The 17,164-nt window shown below is 43.2% G+C and overlaps 1 protein-coding gene across 1 annotated transcript in view; it reads right to left on the bottom strand.

The window, feature by feature from the left end:
• Positions 1-16,604, bottom strand: part of LOC137378112 (inositol monophosphatase 3-like) — a 47,657-nt gene extending 31,053 nt beyond the window's left edge. The window contains exons 1-3 of the mRNA XM_068048212.1: positions 16,160-16,604; positions 8,046-8,208; positions 196-291 (exon numbers count right to left, since the gene is read on the bottom strand). Coding sequence (XP_067904313.1) covers positions 196-291; positions 8,046-8,208; positions 16,160-16,501 — 601 coding nt within the window. The 5' untranslated portion in view covers positions 16,502-16,604. The remainder of the gene's footprint in view (positions 1-195; positions 292-8,045; positions 8,209-16,159) is intronic.
• Between the last annotated feature and the right edge of the window lie 560 nt (positions 16,605-17,164).

The following is a 17,164-nucleotide window of genomic DNA, read 5'->3' as shown; positions in this document are numbered from 1 at the left end:
TTAAATTATTATATACCAACAACTTACCTGTGTATAAAAGCAAAATACTGCGGATGCTGGAAATCTGAAATCTGATTAAATCATCTGTTCCGATGAAGGGTCACTGACCCGAAACGCTAACTCTGCTTCTCTTTCGACAGATGCTGCCAGACCTGCTGAGTGGTTCCAGCATTTCTTGTTTTTATTTCAACTTACCTGTGTATTTTGAAAAGGGTTTATGTATGACTCCAACAACTGGCTTTCCATCGACAGCCACACACACCATAGTGGTTACAAAGTGTTTCAGATTCTCTGTAAAGCAGAAAAGATATGTGCAAATCTGTAAACTGGAAACATCAACAGAAACAAAAAACTTGATGGAAAAAACATCTCTCTTTTACATGGTTTCATTTTAACACAGCAAAAAATAACATTATTGATGATTAATAAAATGCACAATGTCTGAATTCATGATGCAATTTATTTAGAAATAAAACTACTGGAGTTTATCAAGGTATCTTGTCTAATTAATTCCTACAAACATCAAAATTATGACTCCTAGTGAAGCTTCTCTGAAATTTGTCCAAAAAATCATGGAGCAGACTTTATAAAATTCCAGCATGTTTAGCAAGTTGATGATGTGAACCATCTGGGAATATTCTATTGTGTGTATTGTTCAATAAATTAAAGAATATTTTTCGTTAAACAACATTAGGGAGCACCTTCATCACACGGACTGCAGCAGTTCAAGAGGGTGGTCTACTATCACATTATCAAGGACACTAGAGATAGGCAATGAATGCCAACCCTACCAGTGAAACACACATCCTGAGAATGAATTAAAAAAAAATTGTGCTCATGTAAAAAGGGGCCATTTTTACTAGACGTAACTTAATACTGCTATCAATAACGAAACCACTGACTTTTTTTAAATGTCCTTTTTCAGCATAAAGCTATGAATTGGTCAATTCCAATTTAGCTTCTTCAGAGTTCTAACATTTGTGAATAGATTTTTTGTTAAACCCACATTAAAAAGACTGTACATTAGTGTATCTGTCATATGCTAAGTTGACAACATTCCAAGTGTCTACAGAAATAAACTACATGCTACATAGACATCATATTTCTGTGGGGAAGAAGGTTCTTACACTTTTAAACCACAGTCCTAACACAGTCTTAAAGCTACTGTCAGGCAAACCCCCACCTGCCAAGACTGAGGCACACATGATTTCGCCACATGAACCTTAAAACTTAAAATTGCAAACCCCTAACAGGAAAGACATTTGCATAGTGACTGGCAGAGTTGGAACAAGGTACAAAGGACCATGCCCTGACCCATTCAACCAACAATGGACTTTTGATTATCAGACGTTGAAGGTGGGGGGCGGGGGGGGGGGGAGCTAGCATTCCAGGTTGACAGCGAAGATAGCAGAATCCACAAACACAGAAGAAGTGGTCAGACCAATTTTAGTCACATGTCTAACTGGCTGTTGAGATTTGAACTTCCAACAAGGGATTTGTACTCAAGAAATCTCTTGGCTCCTGGTCTGAGAAGACCTCTCTCCTGCCTGCTCATCTCTCAGGGAACTGGATCTTGTGAAAACACATGAACCTCAAAGAGAGAAAAGTCTCCTACGTGAACAAGGTTTAAGAATACTGTGCCCTGAAGAACAGCAAGACTACCTACATTCAAGTGAGCTCGAAGCACAGTAGACAAGAAACTCTTCTGATATTGCCTCAAACCCCTCTCCACTATATTTTCCTCTTCTCTTCTCTGTCCTTATCTGCATGTGTATATCTCGTGTATATGCTGGCGTGGGCGCGTCGTATATCCGTAAGCATGAACCGTATTGGAATTTAAGTCTAAGTTTTAATAAATTGCCCAGGTATGTCCTGTACACAAAAAGCAGGACAAGTCCAACCCGGCCAATTACCACCCCATCAGCCTACTCTCAATCATCAGTAAAGCGATGGAAGGTGTCATCAACAGTGCCATCAAGCGGCAGTTGCTCAGCAATAAACTGCTCACTGTCGCTCAGTTTGGGTTCCGCCAGGGCCACTCAGCTCCTGACCTCATTAAAGCCTTGGTTCAAACATGGACAAAAGAGCTGAACTCAAGAGGTGAGGTGAGAGTGACTGCCCTTGACATCAAGGCAGCATTTGACCGAGTATGGCATCAAGGAGCCCGAGCAAAACTAAGGTCAATGGGAATCGGGGGAAAACTCTCCGCTGGCTGGAGTCATACCTAACTCAAAGAAAGATGGTTGTGGTTGTTGGAGGTCAATCATCTGAGCTCCAGGACATCACTGCAGGAGTTCCTCAGGGTAGTGTCCTAGGCCCAACCACCTTCAGCTGCTTCATCAATGACCTACCTTCAATCATAAGGTCAGAAGTGGGGATGTTCGCTGATGATTGCACAATGTTCAGCACCATTCGTGACTCCTCAGATACTGAAGCAGTTTGTGTAGAAATGCAGCAAGACCTGGACAATATCCAGGCTTGGGCTGATGAGTGGCAAGTAACATTCGCGTCACAGAAGTGCCAGGCAATGGCCATCTCCAACAAGAGAGAATCTAATTATCTCTCTTCGACATTCAATGGCATTACCATCACTGAATCCCACACTATCAACATCCTAGGGGCTACCATTGACCAGAAACTGAACTGGAGTAGCCATATAAATACCGTGGCTACAAGAACAGGTCAGAGGCTAGGAATCCTGAGGTGAGTAACTCACCTACTGACTCCCCAAAGCCTGTCCTCCATCTACAAGGCATAAGTCAGGAGTGTGATGGAATACTCTCCACTTGCCTGGATGGGTGCAGCTCCAATAACACTCAAGAAGCTCGACACCATCCAGGACAAAGCAACCCGCTTGATTGGCACACCATCTACAAACATTCACTCCCTCCACCACTGACGCACAGTGGCAGCAGTGTGTACCATCTACAAGATGTACTGCAGCAATGCACCAAGGCTCCTTAGACAGCACCTTCCAAACCCGTGACCTCTACCAACTAGAAGGACAAGGGCAGCAAATGCATGGGAACACCACCACCTGCAAGTTCCCCTCCAAGTCACACACCATCCTGACTTGGAATTATATCGCCGTTTCTTCATTGTCGCTGGGTCAAAATCCTGGAACTCCCTTCCTAACAGCACTTTGGGTATACCTACCCCAAATGGACTGCAGCGGTTCAAGAAGGCAGCTCACCACCACCTTCACACGGGCAATTAGGGATGGGCAATAAATGCTGGCCTAGCCAGCGATGCCCACATCCCTGAATGAATAAGAAAAAAATCACTTTTCTCCTTTAAACTGGTGTACTGGTTTCTTTGCCTTGTAATTGGAAAGCTGTGAACAAGGATTCACAAAAAAGGGGGAGCTCAAAACACTGTGTGTTTAAAAATAAAATCTGTTGCGATAGGACCAGGTAAAGACAGCAAAAGACCCCGAGACACATTTCTCAACTGGTCATAACACTATAAAGGACTATTACTGATTCAGTACCATTTTGCATGCCCTTTCTGTGCTTATGACACAACATAAGAATGTTTACACAAAAAGGTTATGCAGAGATCACATTTAATGTTTAATTAATTCTTTCAGTTTTAAAGGAACCAAAATAGGTTAAATAAAATGTAATTTAAATAATTATGGTATATTTTAAGAAAATAATTTCCCAACTACCTCCACTTAAATGGAATTAAGTCCCAATAGTGGAGTCACTTTTTTTATTATTTCATTGAGTCGACTGTCCATTTGACTATTTCACAGCAGTTTTAATTTGCTGATGAAACCAGTCTGTGCTAGTTTTACATTGGCCCCTCTCAAACTAAGACTATGGTTTAAAACAGTACTATTATTGATTAACTAAAAGTAATCTATATGCAATGATAATATTTTTTACATATACACAAAAGGAGATTTCTTGGAAAAGTAATGCAGCAGGGAGTACAGTATTGTCCCCTTCCATCTATATCATTTGCAGATTTCAATCAGGAAATAACACTGAGCCATACCTCTGGGGAGGGAACACCTCAATAACCGATGCTCCAATTTTCATTCCGTTGATAAGCATGATGACCTTAGTCAGTAAAAAGCTGGACTAAATAGAAATGAGCTGCCTTTCAATTTATATTTGTTGCCAATTTTCTCTTCTCACCTCTCTAAAGGTCTTGTACTCCCCTGACTTTATTTCCAGAAGCATTAGTCAACCATCAGTACTTCGTCCAGTTGCTCTACTATTCAGGTGGGTATCAGGAAACTGTTTGCTATGGCCAGGTGAGAAAGGGGGTCTAGGGTTCCCTCTCAGACTTCACCTGGTCTTACTGTATCAGGGCTTTGTTTTAAATACACCATATTTTTAGCTCCCCCTTAGTGAATCCTTGTTCACTAACTTCCAATTACAAAGCAAAGAAACTAGCCAAACAGGTTTTCTTAGGTTTGAAGAAAAAGGGTTGAACTTTATTAAACTTAAACTCTAATTCGGTTAATGCCTAAGGATATCTGACGCGCCTACGCTAGCATGCATACATGATACACACATGCAGATAGAGACAGAAAAGAGCAGAAGAAATAAAGTGGAAAAGTTTGAGGCAATATCTGAAAATGGTTTTGAATACTGTTCTTTGAGCTTGCTGTAAAATTCCTGATTGTATGTAGGTCTTGCTTTTCGCTGGGGCCCAGTATTCTTCTTAAACCTTGTTCGATGTAGGAGACTTTCTCTCTTGAAGTTCATGTGTCCTCAATGGGTCCAGAGGCTTGTGAGAAAGAGATGGGAGCAGACAGGAGAGGTCTTCTCACTCCAGGAGCAAACAGTCTTTTCCGAGCTCAAAAACTCTGTGGCTAGTTCAAAAAAACCTGGACTAGCCAGTAAGTCATGTGACCAGCTGGTTTAACCAGTCCTGGCTTTTGTGGATTGGATCACCTTAGCAGTTTCTGGAGTTCTCTTCCTTACACCTTCAATTTCTGGTGATCAAAATCCATTGTGGGTTGAATGTTTCAGGGAATGCTCCTTTGTCTCCACAAGCACTGTCTGTTAGTATGCAAATACTTTTCAGCTAAGTGTCTGGCAGCCCTTGTAACAGATCTTCTCCTTCCCAGCAACAGTTTAAAATCAATGTTCATATGACAAAATTAATATGCCTCATTCTTGCAGGTGGGGGCCTGCATGACATTGTTCAACTGCCAGGGGCCTCACAGCTGAACCTGATCGTACTCTATCCAATGTGCGCACAGAGCTTCTTGGATATCAACCAGGGCCAGAAATCCAGATCAATTTTCTCCCTTTGATGCAGTGACCAATTCGAAGACCCCCACTACTTTCTTGGCTGACGTTAATTTACTCTGAACAGAGCTGGGATGCAATTGTCGACCTTTTTGGTCTGTCTGACTCAGCTATTCACTGAATGAACCCATTGATGGATGTTAATGGATGTTTTTTGGGTTGGAGGAAGGTTTGTAGTGGAGTTCCCCAGGGATCAGTGTTGGGACACTTGCTTTTCCTGATATATATTAATGACCTAGACCTTGGTGTGCAGGGCACAATTTCAAAGTTTGCAGATGATGTGAAACTTGGAAGCATTGTGAACTGTGAGCAGGATAGTGTAGAACATAGGGACATAGACAGGTTGGTGGAATGGCGGACAGGTGGCAGATCAAGGTCAATGCAGAGAAATGTGAAGTGCTTCATTTTGGTAGGAAGAACATGGAGAGACAATATAGAATAAAGGGGGTGCAGGAGCAGAGGGACCTAGGTGTATATGTGCATAAGTCATTGAAGGTGACAGGACAGGTTGAGAGAGCGGTTAATAAAGCATACAGTTTCCTGGACTTTATTTATAGGGGCATGGAGTACAACAGCGAGGAAGTTATGTTGAACTTGTATAAGACACTAGTTCGGCCTCAGCTGGAGTATTGCATCCAGTTCTGGGCGCTGCACTTGAGGAAAGACGTGAGGGCATTGGAGAGAGTACAGAAAAGATTCACGAGAATGGTTCCAGGGATGAGGAATTTCAGTTATGAAGATAGTTTGGAAAAGTTAGGACTGTTTTCCTTGCAGAGAAGGCGGAGAGGTGATTTGATGGAGGTATTCAAAATCATGAGGATTCTGGGCAGAGTAGATACAGAGAAACAGTTCCCATTCATGAAAGGATCGAGAACCATAAGGAACAGATTTGGAGTATTTGGTAAGGGAAGCAAAAGTGACACGAGGAAAAACATTTTCACGCAGCAAGTGATTAAGGTCTGGAATGTACCGCCGGAGAACGTGGTGGAGACAGGTTCAACTGAAGCATTCAAAAGGGAATTAAACAGTTATATGAAAAGGAAGAATGTGCAGGGTTAAGGGGAGAAGGCAGGGGAATGGGACTGAGGGAGTTGCTCTTTCAGAGAGCCGTTGTGGACACGAAGAGCCGAATGGCCTCCTTCTGCACTGTGATGATTTTGTGATTCTGTGATTGAGCTATTGGGCAGTTTTTCCTGTCTGGTTGCAAACTGAAGTGGATATTAAGTCCATAACAATAGCAGACAGCTAAATAATCTTGACCTTTACTGAAAACACTTCAGTTGAAGCTATATTATAGCTTGTCTCATAACTTATGTCCACTTATTAATGACTTTCAGGCTCAGCATTTTGACACAATGCAAAAGAGCTGCATCAGCTCATGATGTTACTGGTATTCAAGTTAAGATGCAAACGATATCCTACATAAGAACTCCACAAATTTATCATGTAAAAGCCCACCGAGCACCTAATAGGCACAGTGTACTTCAGGTGTGCTGCACACTTAGAAAAGGATACAGTATATATTTTTGCTCCCTTGGGCCATTTTCATTGGAACTCAGGGCTCCCTCTGGCAGTAGTGTGTCTGACCTTGGAGATTGGGGCCTTTGGACTGTTTGTTGAATCACAGAATAATACAGAACAGGAGGACGCCATTTGGCCCATTGAGGCTGTGCCAGCTCTTCTGACGAGCAATCCAGTTTGTCCTACTCCCTGTCCCATATCCCTGCAATGTTTTCTCCTTCAAGTATTTATCATATTGCCTTTTGAAAGCCACTACTGAATCTATTCCAGCACCCTATCTGGCAGTGCATTCTAAATCTTAACCACTTGTTGTATAAAAAAGCTTTTCCTCATGTTGCCTTTTTTTTAAAAAATCATTCATGGGATGTTGGTATCGCTAACAAGGCCAGCATTTATTGCCCATCCTTAATTGCCCTTGAGAAGATGGTGGCTCACCACCTTCTTGAACTACTGCAGTCCATGTGGTGTTAGTACACTCACAGTATTGTGAGGTAGGGAGTTTCAGGATTTTGACCCAGCAACGGTGAAGGAACGGCGATATATTTACGAGTGAGGATAGTATGTGACTTGGAGGGGAACCTGCAGGTGGTGGTGTTCCCATGGTTCTGCTGCCCTTTTTTTCCCTAGGCAACAGAGATCATATGTTTGGAAGCTGTTGTTGAAGAAGCCTTGACGAGTTACTGCAGCTATGGTGTGCCAGTGATGGAGGGAGTGCTAATTAAGCAGGCTGCTTTTTCCTGGATCGTGTCAAGGTTTTTGGCTGTTGTTGAAGCACTCATCCAGGCAAGTAGAGAGTATTCCATCACACTCCTGACTTATGCCTCTTGTTCTGTTAAAGGAGATCAGCATCCAGAGGACCCTGATTGCATCCAAGCAGCCTGGGGAATCCTAAAAAGCGAAAGGAGCATTCACCCACCCACCTTCAGCCTGCTCCGAAGACCCTTTCATATCCTCACAAAGCATAAGGCAATGCAATGGGGTGACAACTAAATGGAACAAATCCCGAGTTTTGCTTCTTCCCGGTTGCTGGAGATTCCACAGGTGCAAGGCAGTGGAAAGTTTATGCTATTACCTCTTAAATTTAATTTCTACATGACATGAGAGACTAGGAAAATTGTGATTTTCTTTTTAATAATTATAAAAACATAAAACTAAATCTGCAAACTTACACAGCTATCTGTAACCTGGCGTTAAACGTGAAAGATGACATGGTAATTCCACCACACGTGCCAAGGAATGGTGAATATCGCTCACCTGTGTATTCCTGGGTTGCATCCAATGGATCGATCCATACGGTTACACTTTCTGCTGATACCATCCTAGCATTGCCAATGCTTTCCTGGATTAAACTTGGAATTTCATAATTCCACACAAGACTCTTGTCCATTTCAGAGTTATCATGCTCTTCTGAAATCACCTAGCAACAAAACAAAGTTAAGAAAATAAAATTTAAACTCAGCTCTAGGAACATTTTCATTATGCAACTGGAGCTAAGTATTTCAGAGAACAACTTTCCACTTTTCACAATCCATCCTTGGAATTAATTCCTCTCTTGGACCAGCTAATAGGAGCAACAAAACAGAATTAGTCCCACAGAAAAGGCAATGATCATCTCCAACAAGAGAAAATCTAACCATCTCCTCTTGATGTTCAAAGGCATTACCATCGCTGAATCCACCACCAAAAACATCCCTGGGGGGGGGTTACCATTGACCAGAAACTTAACTGGACCAGCCATATAAATACTGCAGCTACAAGAGAAGGTCAGAGGCTGTGAGTTCTGCGATGAGTAACTTACCTTCTGACTCCCCAAAGCCTGTCCACCATCTACAAGTCAGGAGTGTGATGGAATACTCTCCACTTGCCTGGAGGTGTGCAGCTACAACAATACTCGAGGATTTTAACACCATCCAGGACAATGCAGGCCACTTGATCAGCAACCCATCCACCACCTTAAATATTCACTCCCACCACCACTGGTGCACAGTGGCTACAGTGTGTACCATCTACAAGATGCACTGCAGCAACTAGCCAAGCCTCCTTGGACAGCACCTTCCAAACCCGTGACCTCTACACTTAAAGAACAAGGGCAGCAGACGCATGGGAACACCATCATCTGCAAGTTCCCCTCCAAGCTACACACCAGCCTGACTTGAAACTATATCGCCATTCCTTCCAGGGGCGAGTGGCCAAAGACCAAAAAGTCTGAAAATTAGTGGCCGAAGACAAAAAAAAGTCTGAAATTCTTTTGATAAGGAATCATGTAATTATAGCACTGTTAATGATCCAGGCCACTTCAAATGCATAAAAACATTAGTTTCCCTTTGTATATCTTTGATTACTGTCAAGATGGTGGACCCATGCATTTGTATAAAATCATCAAAGTGACCTCGGCATTCTAGCATTTCGGCATTTAATAGTACATCATGTAATTCTGAAGGATGAAGCAAATTTCAACACGGGAACATAACCTTGAAAACCTATTTGCAAATCTGTGCATATTCATTGGTTTTCCCCATAGTCTTACGGGGACCTTTGTCTTGCTTCTTCTCTGGCTTTCTTCAAGACTCAATGTCATCCACCCATCTGATTTTTTCTCATCCTCTTCTGTTTTTTCCTCAATTTCTCCTTCAATTATTGCTAAGACAAAGCTGTTGGGTCTTCATTTCCCATGTCTATACTTGGCTATCTTTCTCTAACTGCACTGAGCAACCTTTTGTTTCTTCTTGATCTAACCCACTCACTTGTCTTTCTGTCCATCCAGCTGATTCTGATCATCCTCCGACATACCCACATTTCATAAGCTGTTATTCTCCTCTCGTCTTCTTTCTTCAGAATTCAACTCTTGCATCCATAGAGTGCAACACTCCACACTCGTGACTGTACCAGACATTATTTCAACTTCATGCTGATGCTTTTGGACTTCCAGACAATACTTAAGTCACCGGCCACAACTCTTGCCATAGCTAATCTAACCTGGATTTCATTTTTGAATGTAGCTTTGCTGTTTATCATCAAGCTAATACACGTGAATTTGTCCACTACCTCTATCTCAGTGTTTCTAAAATTGACTTCACCATTGCCATTTAGAGACATTACATTGGTCTTTGCCCCATTTATGTTCGATCCAAAAGACTCACTGTGTCTTTTGACTGGGCCTGCTATAGTCTCTACCTCTTCCTTTGTTCTGGCGATGAGTCTGCTGTCATCTGCATACCTGTGATTCCATATGCTATGACCTCCTATGATGCATCCACATCTCTCTGGTAACTCTCTTCCTGCACACAATTTGAGGTGTTCTCTACTTTGTACACAAATCTGTGCTAAAGTTTTACAAACACTGCTAATTGACTGGTTAGGTTTTCCCTTTAGCTGATGAATGCAGAGCTATAACATGGACCTTTCTAGCTTTCTTAGCAACAACCATCATAACTGCTTTGGCAGAGCATTTTGTGGCCAGTTTCTAATGTGTGATTTCTTGCCTTTTCTCTATTCCTCTTTTTCTTTTCTCCCCTGATGTTTCTCCTCAACATACATCTTGCAGACACTTCACCAGCTTAACATTACCACTGAGGATCAGTAGTCTTGTGTCTTCTTGCAAAATACTCCAAACTTGACTTATCCTCTGCTCTCAATGCACCTTTCACAGTTTAGATGGCACTGTATGTGTTAACATTTATCTGGATAGACCCTGAGTCAATATTAGCCATGGTGCTAAAAGAACCTTCAACCATAGGTCCATGGAAGTAGCTCATCAAAACAAATACAAGTCTCCAGATAGTGTTGTATGTGACCCCCTTGTGTACTTCATTCCGCCATAAGTCTAAACCTCCTTCCGTTTTGTATAGGGGCAACTGTTTGTATGAAATTGTCTGACCTCCAGATTGAAGCTCTGAAGTTCTCTCTCAGTGTCCTAATCCAACTCCCCCTACACACACTGTACCCAATTAAAACTACCCCTCACAAACACTGTACCCAATCCAACTTCCCACGCACACACACTGCACCCCATCCAAATCCTCCCCAACACCCACTATACCATATTCAAATCCACCCCTCCCATGCACTGTGCCTCATCCATCTCCCCTCCACCACCCCCACCCCCGTCACACACACACACTGTACCCCTTCCAACTCCACCCCACACACACACTGTACCCCATGCAACTCCCCGCCCCCCCACACACACAGGACCCCTTCCATATCCCCCCACTCACATACACTGTATCCCAGCTAACATCCCACACACAGACTCTACCCTATCTAACTTCCCCCCTCACCCCCTCTATACACACACAGGCACAGAGTACCCCACCAACTTGGGCAGTTTCCTTGTTGGCAAGTTTTAAAAAAAAATCAGAACTGTCAGCTCACTAACAGCTCCATTTTTTTTTAAAGCCGGCCAACAACAAGGTCAGAGACGGAGAAGCAAATGGCGGATTTCCGAAAGCCCAATGTCGGAAATCTGGCATTTGGTGGAAATTTCTCATTGTTGACCTTCACTTGTCACTGTGTCAAAAACCTAGAACTCGCTTTCTAACAGCACAAGGGGTGTACCTACATCACATGGACTGCAGTGGTTCAAGAAGGCAGCTCACTACCATCTTCTCAAGGGTAATTAAGGATGGGCAAAAATTGCTGGCCTTGCCAGTGACACCCACATCCCATGAACAAATAAAAAGGACTGAATTTCAGGTTTTCATCATCACACAGTTAAAGTCCAATATTTCTGGTTTCTACTGCTGTAAACCTAAGGAGGCAAACAGCAACAAAAGACAAACATGAATAAATTCTTTGCACTAAAGTGCTGCAATGCAAATACACCCAAAGATGTCTTGGACATTACTATATCACATCTCTAAGTAAAGGATAGAGAACTGTACACCGCATGTAGCTACAAATTGGCTTCTTTCAATGTGTTAATTCACAATTTCTAACTTCAAAAAAAAAGCAACATTCTGAGCTGTTCCAAGAAAAATTTAAAATTAAATTTGAAGTAAAAGAGGTTATAATTAAAGCCATATAACATTTCTTGGGAAAGTGAAATAGCTCACAAAACACCCCCACACACAGACTGTATGTCATTTTTCAAATAAGTGTCAAAATGTTCAATGAACTTCCATAGCAACACAGCCAGCCAAATGCTCAAAAGGGGACAAGGAAAATACCATGGTTCAACATTTTATACTAACATAACAAGTAGCTTATTTGTGAACATTTCCAGTATCTGAATATTGATGAACATTCCTGTGTAAAGGTTTGACTTGCACCTCTTCTGATAAATTGAAGTGTGATCTAAATCAGATACAAAGATGTCCATTGGGAACTCGTCACTTAGGAGACTGGATTGTGCCAGCATGCTTGTCTTTCAAACAATTATATTCACAGCCCTTATGTTAATAAACTGCAAGCTGCAGACACATCCCTGGGGAGCTTGCTGTCAAAGAGGATTGCAATTTCCAGCTCCTGGGTTGCTGGAGGGGACCCTCAGATAGGTACTGGGAGAGTGGGGCAGGCCAGGAGCTGGTAATGGCGAATTCCTGTTCCTTCTGGCTCCACTTTCAGGTAAGTATATCGTTCAAAATACACCTGTTGGAGGTGGCTGGCAGCAGTACCTGTAAGGACCACTGGTTAGGCTGAATGTCGACCACATTTTACTGAATTCTGCATGTGTAAGGGGAATAATGCATGAGCCCTAGATGTCTCTTTGATGTCTATGCCAATATGGCTGACAGCACGCTTCCAGCTCAGAATGTGTGTACACGCCAGCCACCATATTGGATGCTTTTGCACCCATTTTATGCCCCTGGAACAAGTGCAGCAACATTGAATTTCTAGGCCAAAGTATCCACCAAGACTGCACGAATGAAAAACTCTGAAATTCAATACATATTCCTAATTTCCTAGCAACCAGAGGGTCCCGACTAAGTACAAGAAGCAAGCAACAGTGGGGGAAACAATACTAATGTCCAATGAATAAAAATACAGTCACGCTATTAAGGAAAGGATTTTTTTTACTGCAAGTGTATCTATTATGTAAACTCTTTTCCATTACGTATAACAGTGAAACACAATTTCTAAACCTTTCTCCTTCTGTAATATTTTTATTTTATTTTTATTTATTTAGAGATACAGCACTGAAACAGGCCCTTCGGCCCACCGAATCTGTGCCGACCAACAACACCCATTTATACTAATCCTACATTAATCCCATATTCCCTACCACATCCCCACCATTCTCCTGCCACCTACCTACACTAGGGGCAATTTACAATGGCCAATTTACCTATCAACCTGTAAGTCTTTGGCTGTGGGAGGAAACCGGAGCACCCGGCGGAAACCCACGCGGTCACAGGGAGAACTTGCAAACTCCGCACAGGCAGGACCCAGAACTGAACTCGGGTCGCTGGAGCTGTGAGGCTGCGGTGCTAACCACTACGCCACTGTGCTGCCCCACCTCTCTGGATTTATGCCTCTCTGGATTAATTTTCTTTCTTTCTTCTAATAAAGAAACTGCCTTGAGGCAAAGGTGACTTTAGAATGTCTCACTGATTAAACTTGCCAGAGGCACTGTGTTGCTCTTAAATGAATAGATTTGAAATTTACCATGCTCCCACTGTGAGTGATTGGATGGCACACCCATAGTGTATGAAATATGAGTCTTTTATGTAAACTGACTACAGACAACATGATGCCACTGGCAAGTTCACGCATCAAGCCTCCTTTTATCGCCTTTGTTTCACCTGGGACAGGTCTGCAGCTGGAACTTGCTGGTAGCAGCTTGCTTTCCATGCTAGCAGCCAATTAAATTGGTGAATTCACTGTGGCCCGCAACATAGGTTCAGATGAAATTTCTTGCACTCTGGGGACTTGTAGTGATTGACTAACCCTGCTTCCAGCAAGGAAAGGGCAATTATCTCAAACTGCAGGTGCAATTTTAATATTGGAGGATCAGATCACAAAGCAGATATCGATAAAGAAGACCACTTAGCCAATCCTAGCTCATTGCTCACAACAAATTTAAGAGAATCTTTAGTTTCTCAAATACAGGCTTGTGTGACCCAGAAACCTATTCCGCATATTGATCAACTTTTGAGAAGAACTTCTTTGCATGAGTCTTAAATATTGCTTCTACCAGGTTGAAGCTTTGTTTCCACATCCTATAATTGTTTAACTAGTTATAGTGTTCTGAATTTACTTTTTCAACACTGTACACTATCTGAAATACCTTTAAGCAGTTGTACTCCTGGATGCTTTTCAAGGCTAAAAAGACAGTTTCTTCAGTTTTTCCTCTTAACTGTCCTAATGTTTGGAATCAGCCTTATGACTCTTCTCTGAGCTGCCGCTAGGACTAGAATGATCCCCTATGTCTCAGTGACCAAAAATGACCCAGGAGTACTCTGACTGCAGCATTGTGCAGTTCAAGCATGACATGATTTGTTTTGTACTCTACTGATTGGGCAGTCATTCGTCCGTTTTTATACCAGACAGTTCGGTTTTCAGCTGGTCTGGCCCCTATCTGGTATCAGACACTTTTATGCCCAGTATTTTTATTTTGGGATCACTGACAATGCAAACAGTTGCAGCCTTGAACAGGACTGTACCTCTATCTCTGCTGCAGTGAAGCACTGGCAGGGTCCTGTGCTTGTCCCTTCCCGGCTGGCCTGGCACACCGAACTTGCTCACCCGCTGCCTAGATCCACGGAGACTAGGCCATGGACCACGTTGCTGGCCCACAAACGTTGATGAGTTTGTCCCAGAATTAGGGTAGCCATTCCTCCTGTTTTATACCAGACAGTCTGGTTTTCAGCTGGTCCGGAGTCCGGTATTCTTGAGCTCCGACAATCGCTACCCTATCTACTGATATGGTTACATGGTTGAGTATTTGATTTGCCTTATTAGCTGTTGCTCTGCAGTGAGTGGATATCTTAAGAATTGAATCCAACACCCCCAGATCTTACAACTCCCTAAGTTGCCCCATATCATTCAGAAAATCTGTAAGGGAGGCCTAAAACAAGATGGGAATCCATGTTAGAAGCTGCACCTAGTAAAAGAACAAGAAAATGGAAGTATTTTTAGTAGATGTCCCAGTGAAAATTAATTTTAAAAAGCCAGAGGAGTAGGGTAAATTAAAAAGAAAAGTTGCATTTATATAGCGCCATATATCAGAGAGTTTATTGACACAATATCAACATTGCTGCACAGGTGTTTCATTGTAAGTTGAGTGAGAGTTCCAAAATAATTAAGCAAAGAATGGGACAGAGAGCTCTCCAAGCCTAATCTAATTAAAGATACACTTAAAATACTAATTTCATATCGATGTCTAGGGAAAGTGGCAGCTTAATTCTGAAGTCAGGAAACAATGGTTATAAATTCTTTCAGGGAGGGATTTCAAACCATTGAATTTGACTGTGTTAAAACTAGTTTTTAAGCATGCTAAGCACTTTATAAACTTATATTGAGTCCTTTATTATCATTTCAAGAAAGCAGGCTGTCCCATTTGAGTTCTCAAAATATTAAAAGGTCATCGTCAATGAGCCTTCAGCCCATATGCTCAAAGCACTTTCCTCAAAGCCAATGTGTCAAAAGCTAAGCAAAAAATAGGGGTCTTGCTAGTTGTCAATTGCATATGACACATTCTGGGAGTGTAACCAGTGTAAAAAAGCCATACCACGAGCAGTGTCTGCATCAAGTTTAAGACAAGAGGGAGTGATACTGCAACCTCCCAAATCAACAGAAACCCACAAGGGCTTTGAGGAAAGTGTATCCACACCATGTAGTTATGTCCTTCAAAGATTCATCCTTACCGTTGTTCTTCCCCTGCCCTACACCCAATCTCCTAGTTGCTACAGTAACATCTCTAGCTGACTGATTGATAGTTGTTCACAACTGCAGCTTCAAGTTTAATATTTTGAAGAGCAGGAGGTGGCATTGACCACGATGTCTAAATATATTAAAACAAAATGTTAAGAGTTTTAAAACTTTGGGTAATGTGGCCCTCAACAGCGCGGCACTTCCTCAGTACTGGCCGTCAGACAGGGCGGCAGTCCATCAGTACTGGCCCTCCGACTATGAGGCACTCCCTCAACACTGCCCCTCCGACAGTGCGGCACTCCTTCAATACTGCCCCTCCGACAGTGCGGCACTCCTTCAATACTGCCCCTCTGACAGTGCGGCGCTCCCTCAGTACCCCATTGCAGTGTCAGCCTAGATTCTGACGCTCATGTCCTGAAAGCTGAGGATGCTCCCCAGTGACTGGGACTGGCCTTGTCCAGGCCACACTCAGGGGACAGTGTCTGCAAACAGGTCGTGACCGACCTGCAGAGTAAGACCTCGGCTGTTGTGTAAAAGCCGCTCTCAATCGTTACCTTGATGTGTGGGAAAGTGTTGCTGAACAAACTGGTCATCTTCCTGTGCGACTGTAGATCGCCCGCCGTCACCATCTCGTCGGCGCCTTCCTTGGTTTTGCCTTTGGACCTCTGGCCGAGTGAGTCGGACTCCTTCACCTCTCTCACCGCTCTGCCTCCTTCCTCCGCCGCTTTAATGGCCAAAGACAGGAGCTGGCGGAGATCGACGCTGCTCTCCCTGCTTCCCATCGCCCAGCGGCCGGAGCTGCCAAACCTGGAGTACAGGTAATAAACCATGCCGGTGGCCAGCAGGATGCAGAGCAACACCCGGCCCCGGGACACGCTCACCCCCATCGGAGCCATGTCCCGCTATCTGCACCTCGCGATCCCGCTAACTCCCCCGGTTCATTCCGCGCACCGACAGCTAACGAAGGCAGTTTCCTGCAAAAACGGATGCGGAAGTAAAGCAGCAAGAGTGCGCAAGATGGGTATGTGTCAAAGCACAGGGTGCACATTGCAAACATCATCACTCATAGAAAAGCCCCTGTGCTTGTCCTCTGCATCATAAAATCTGGTTTCTTGACGTGGGATTCAACGAGTACAATTTATATTTATAGACACCTTTAAGGTAGAAAAAAACACTCTAGGCAGCTTCTGTCTTTGTTCCCTCCACTACTTCATCCCTCTCTAGTGCTATAATGATTTATTTGATCAATACTGCCAACCACCCGCAACTTTTTTTCCTTCCCTAAATTTCCTGAATATCCTGTGGCCAGGAATATTCAGTTCCCAATTCTCTCCTTGGAAACAGGTTTCTGTATTGCTATTATATTCCTCTGTGCTGACTTGTGCCTGAAGCCTCAATGATGGGGGAGCCCAGCGCATCAGGGCGAAAGAAAAGGCCGAAGCATTTGCAACTAAAGGCCTGCTACCCGACCCAAACCCGACGATGTGTTGGGTTTGGGTTGGGTCGCACTTCCGGTCCGGCATTCGGGCTCAGGTTGGGTCAGGCCGGAACGGACATGT

Source organism: Heterodontus francisci, chromosome 16 (assembly GCF_036365525.1).
Source record: "Heterodontus francisci isolate sHetFra1 chromosome 16, sHetFra1.hap1, whole genome shotgun sequence".
Taxonomy (NCBI): domain Eukaryota; kingdom Metazoa; phylum Chordata; class Chondrichthyes; order Heterodontiformes; family Heterodontidae; genus Heterodontus; species Heterodontus francisci.
This window is presented reverse-complemented; position numbering and strand designations above follow the sequence as displayed.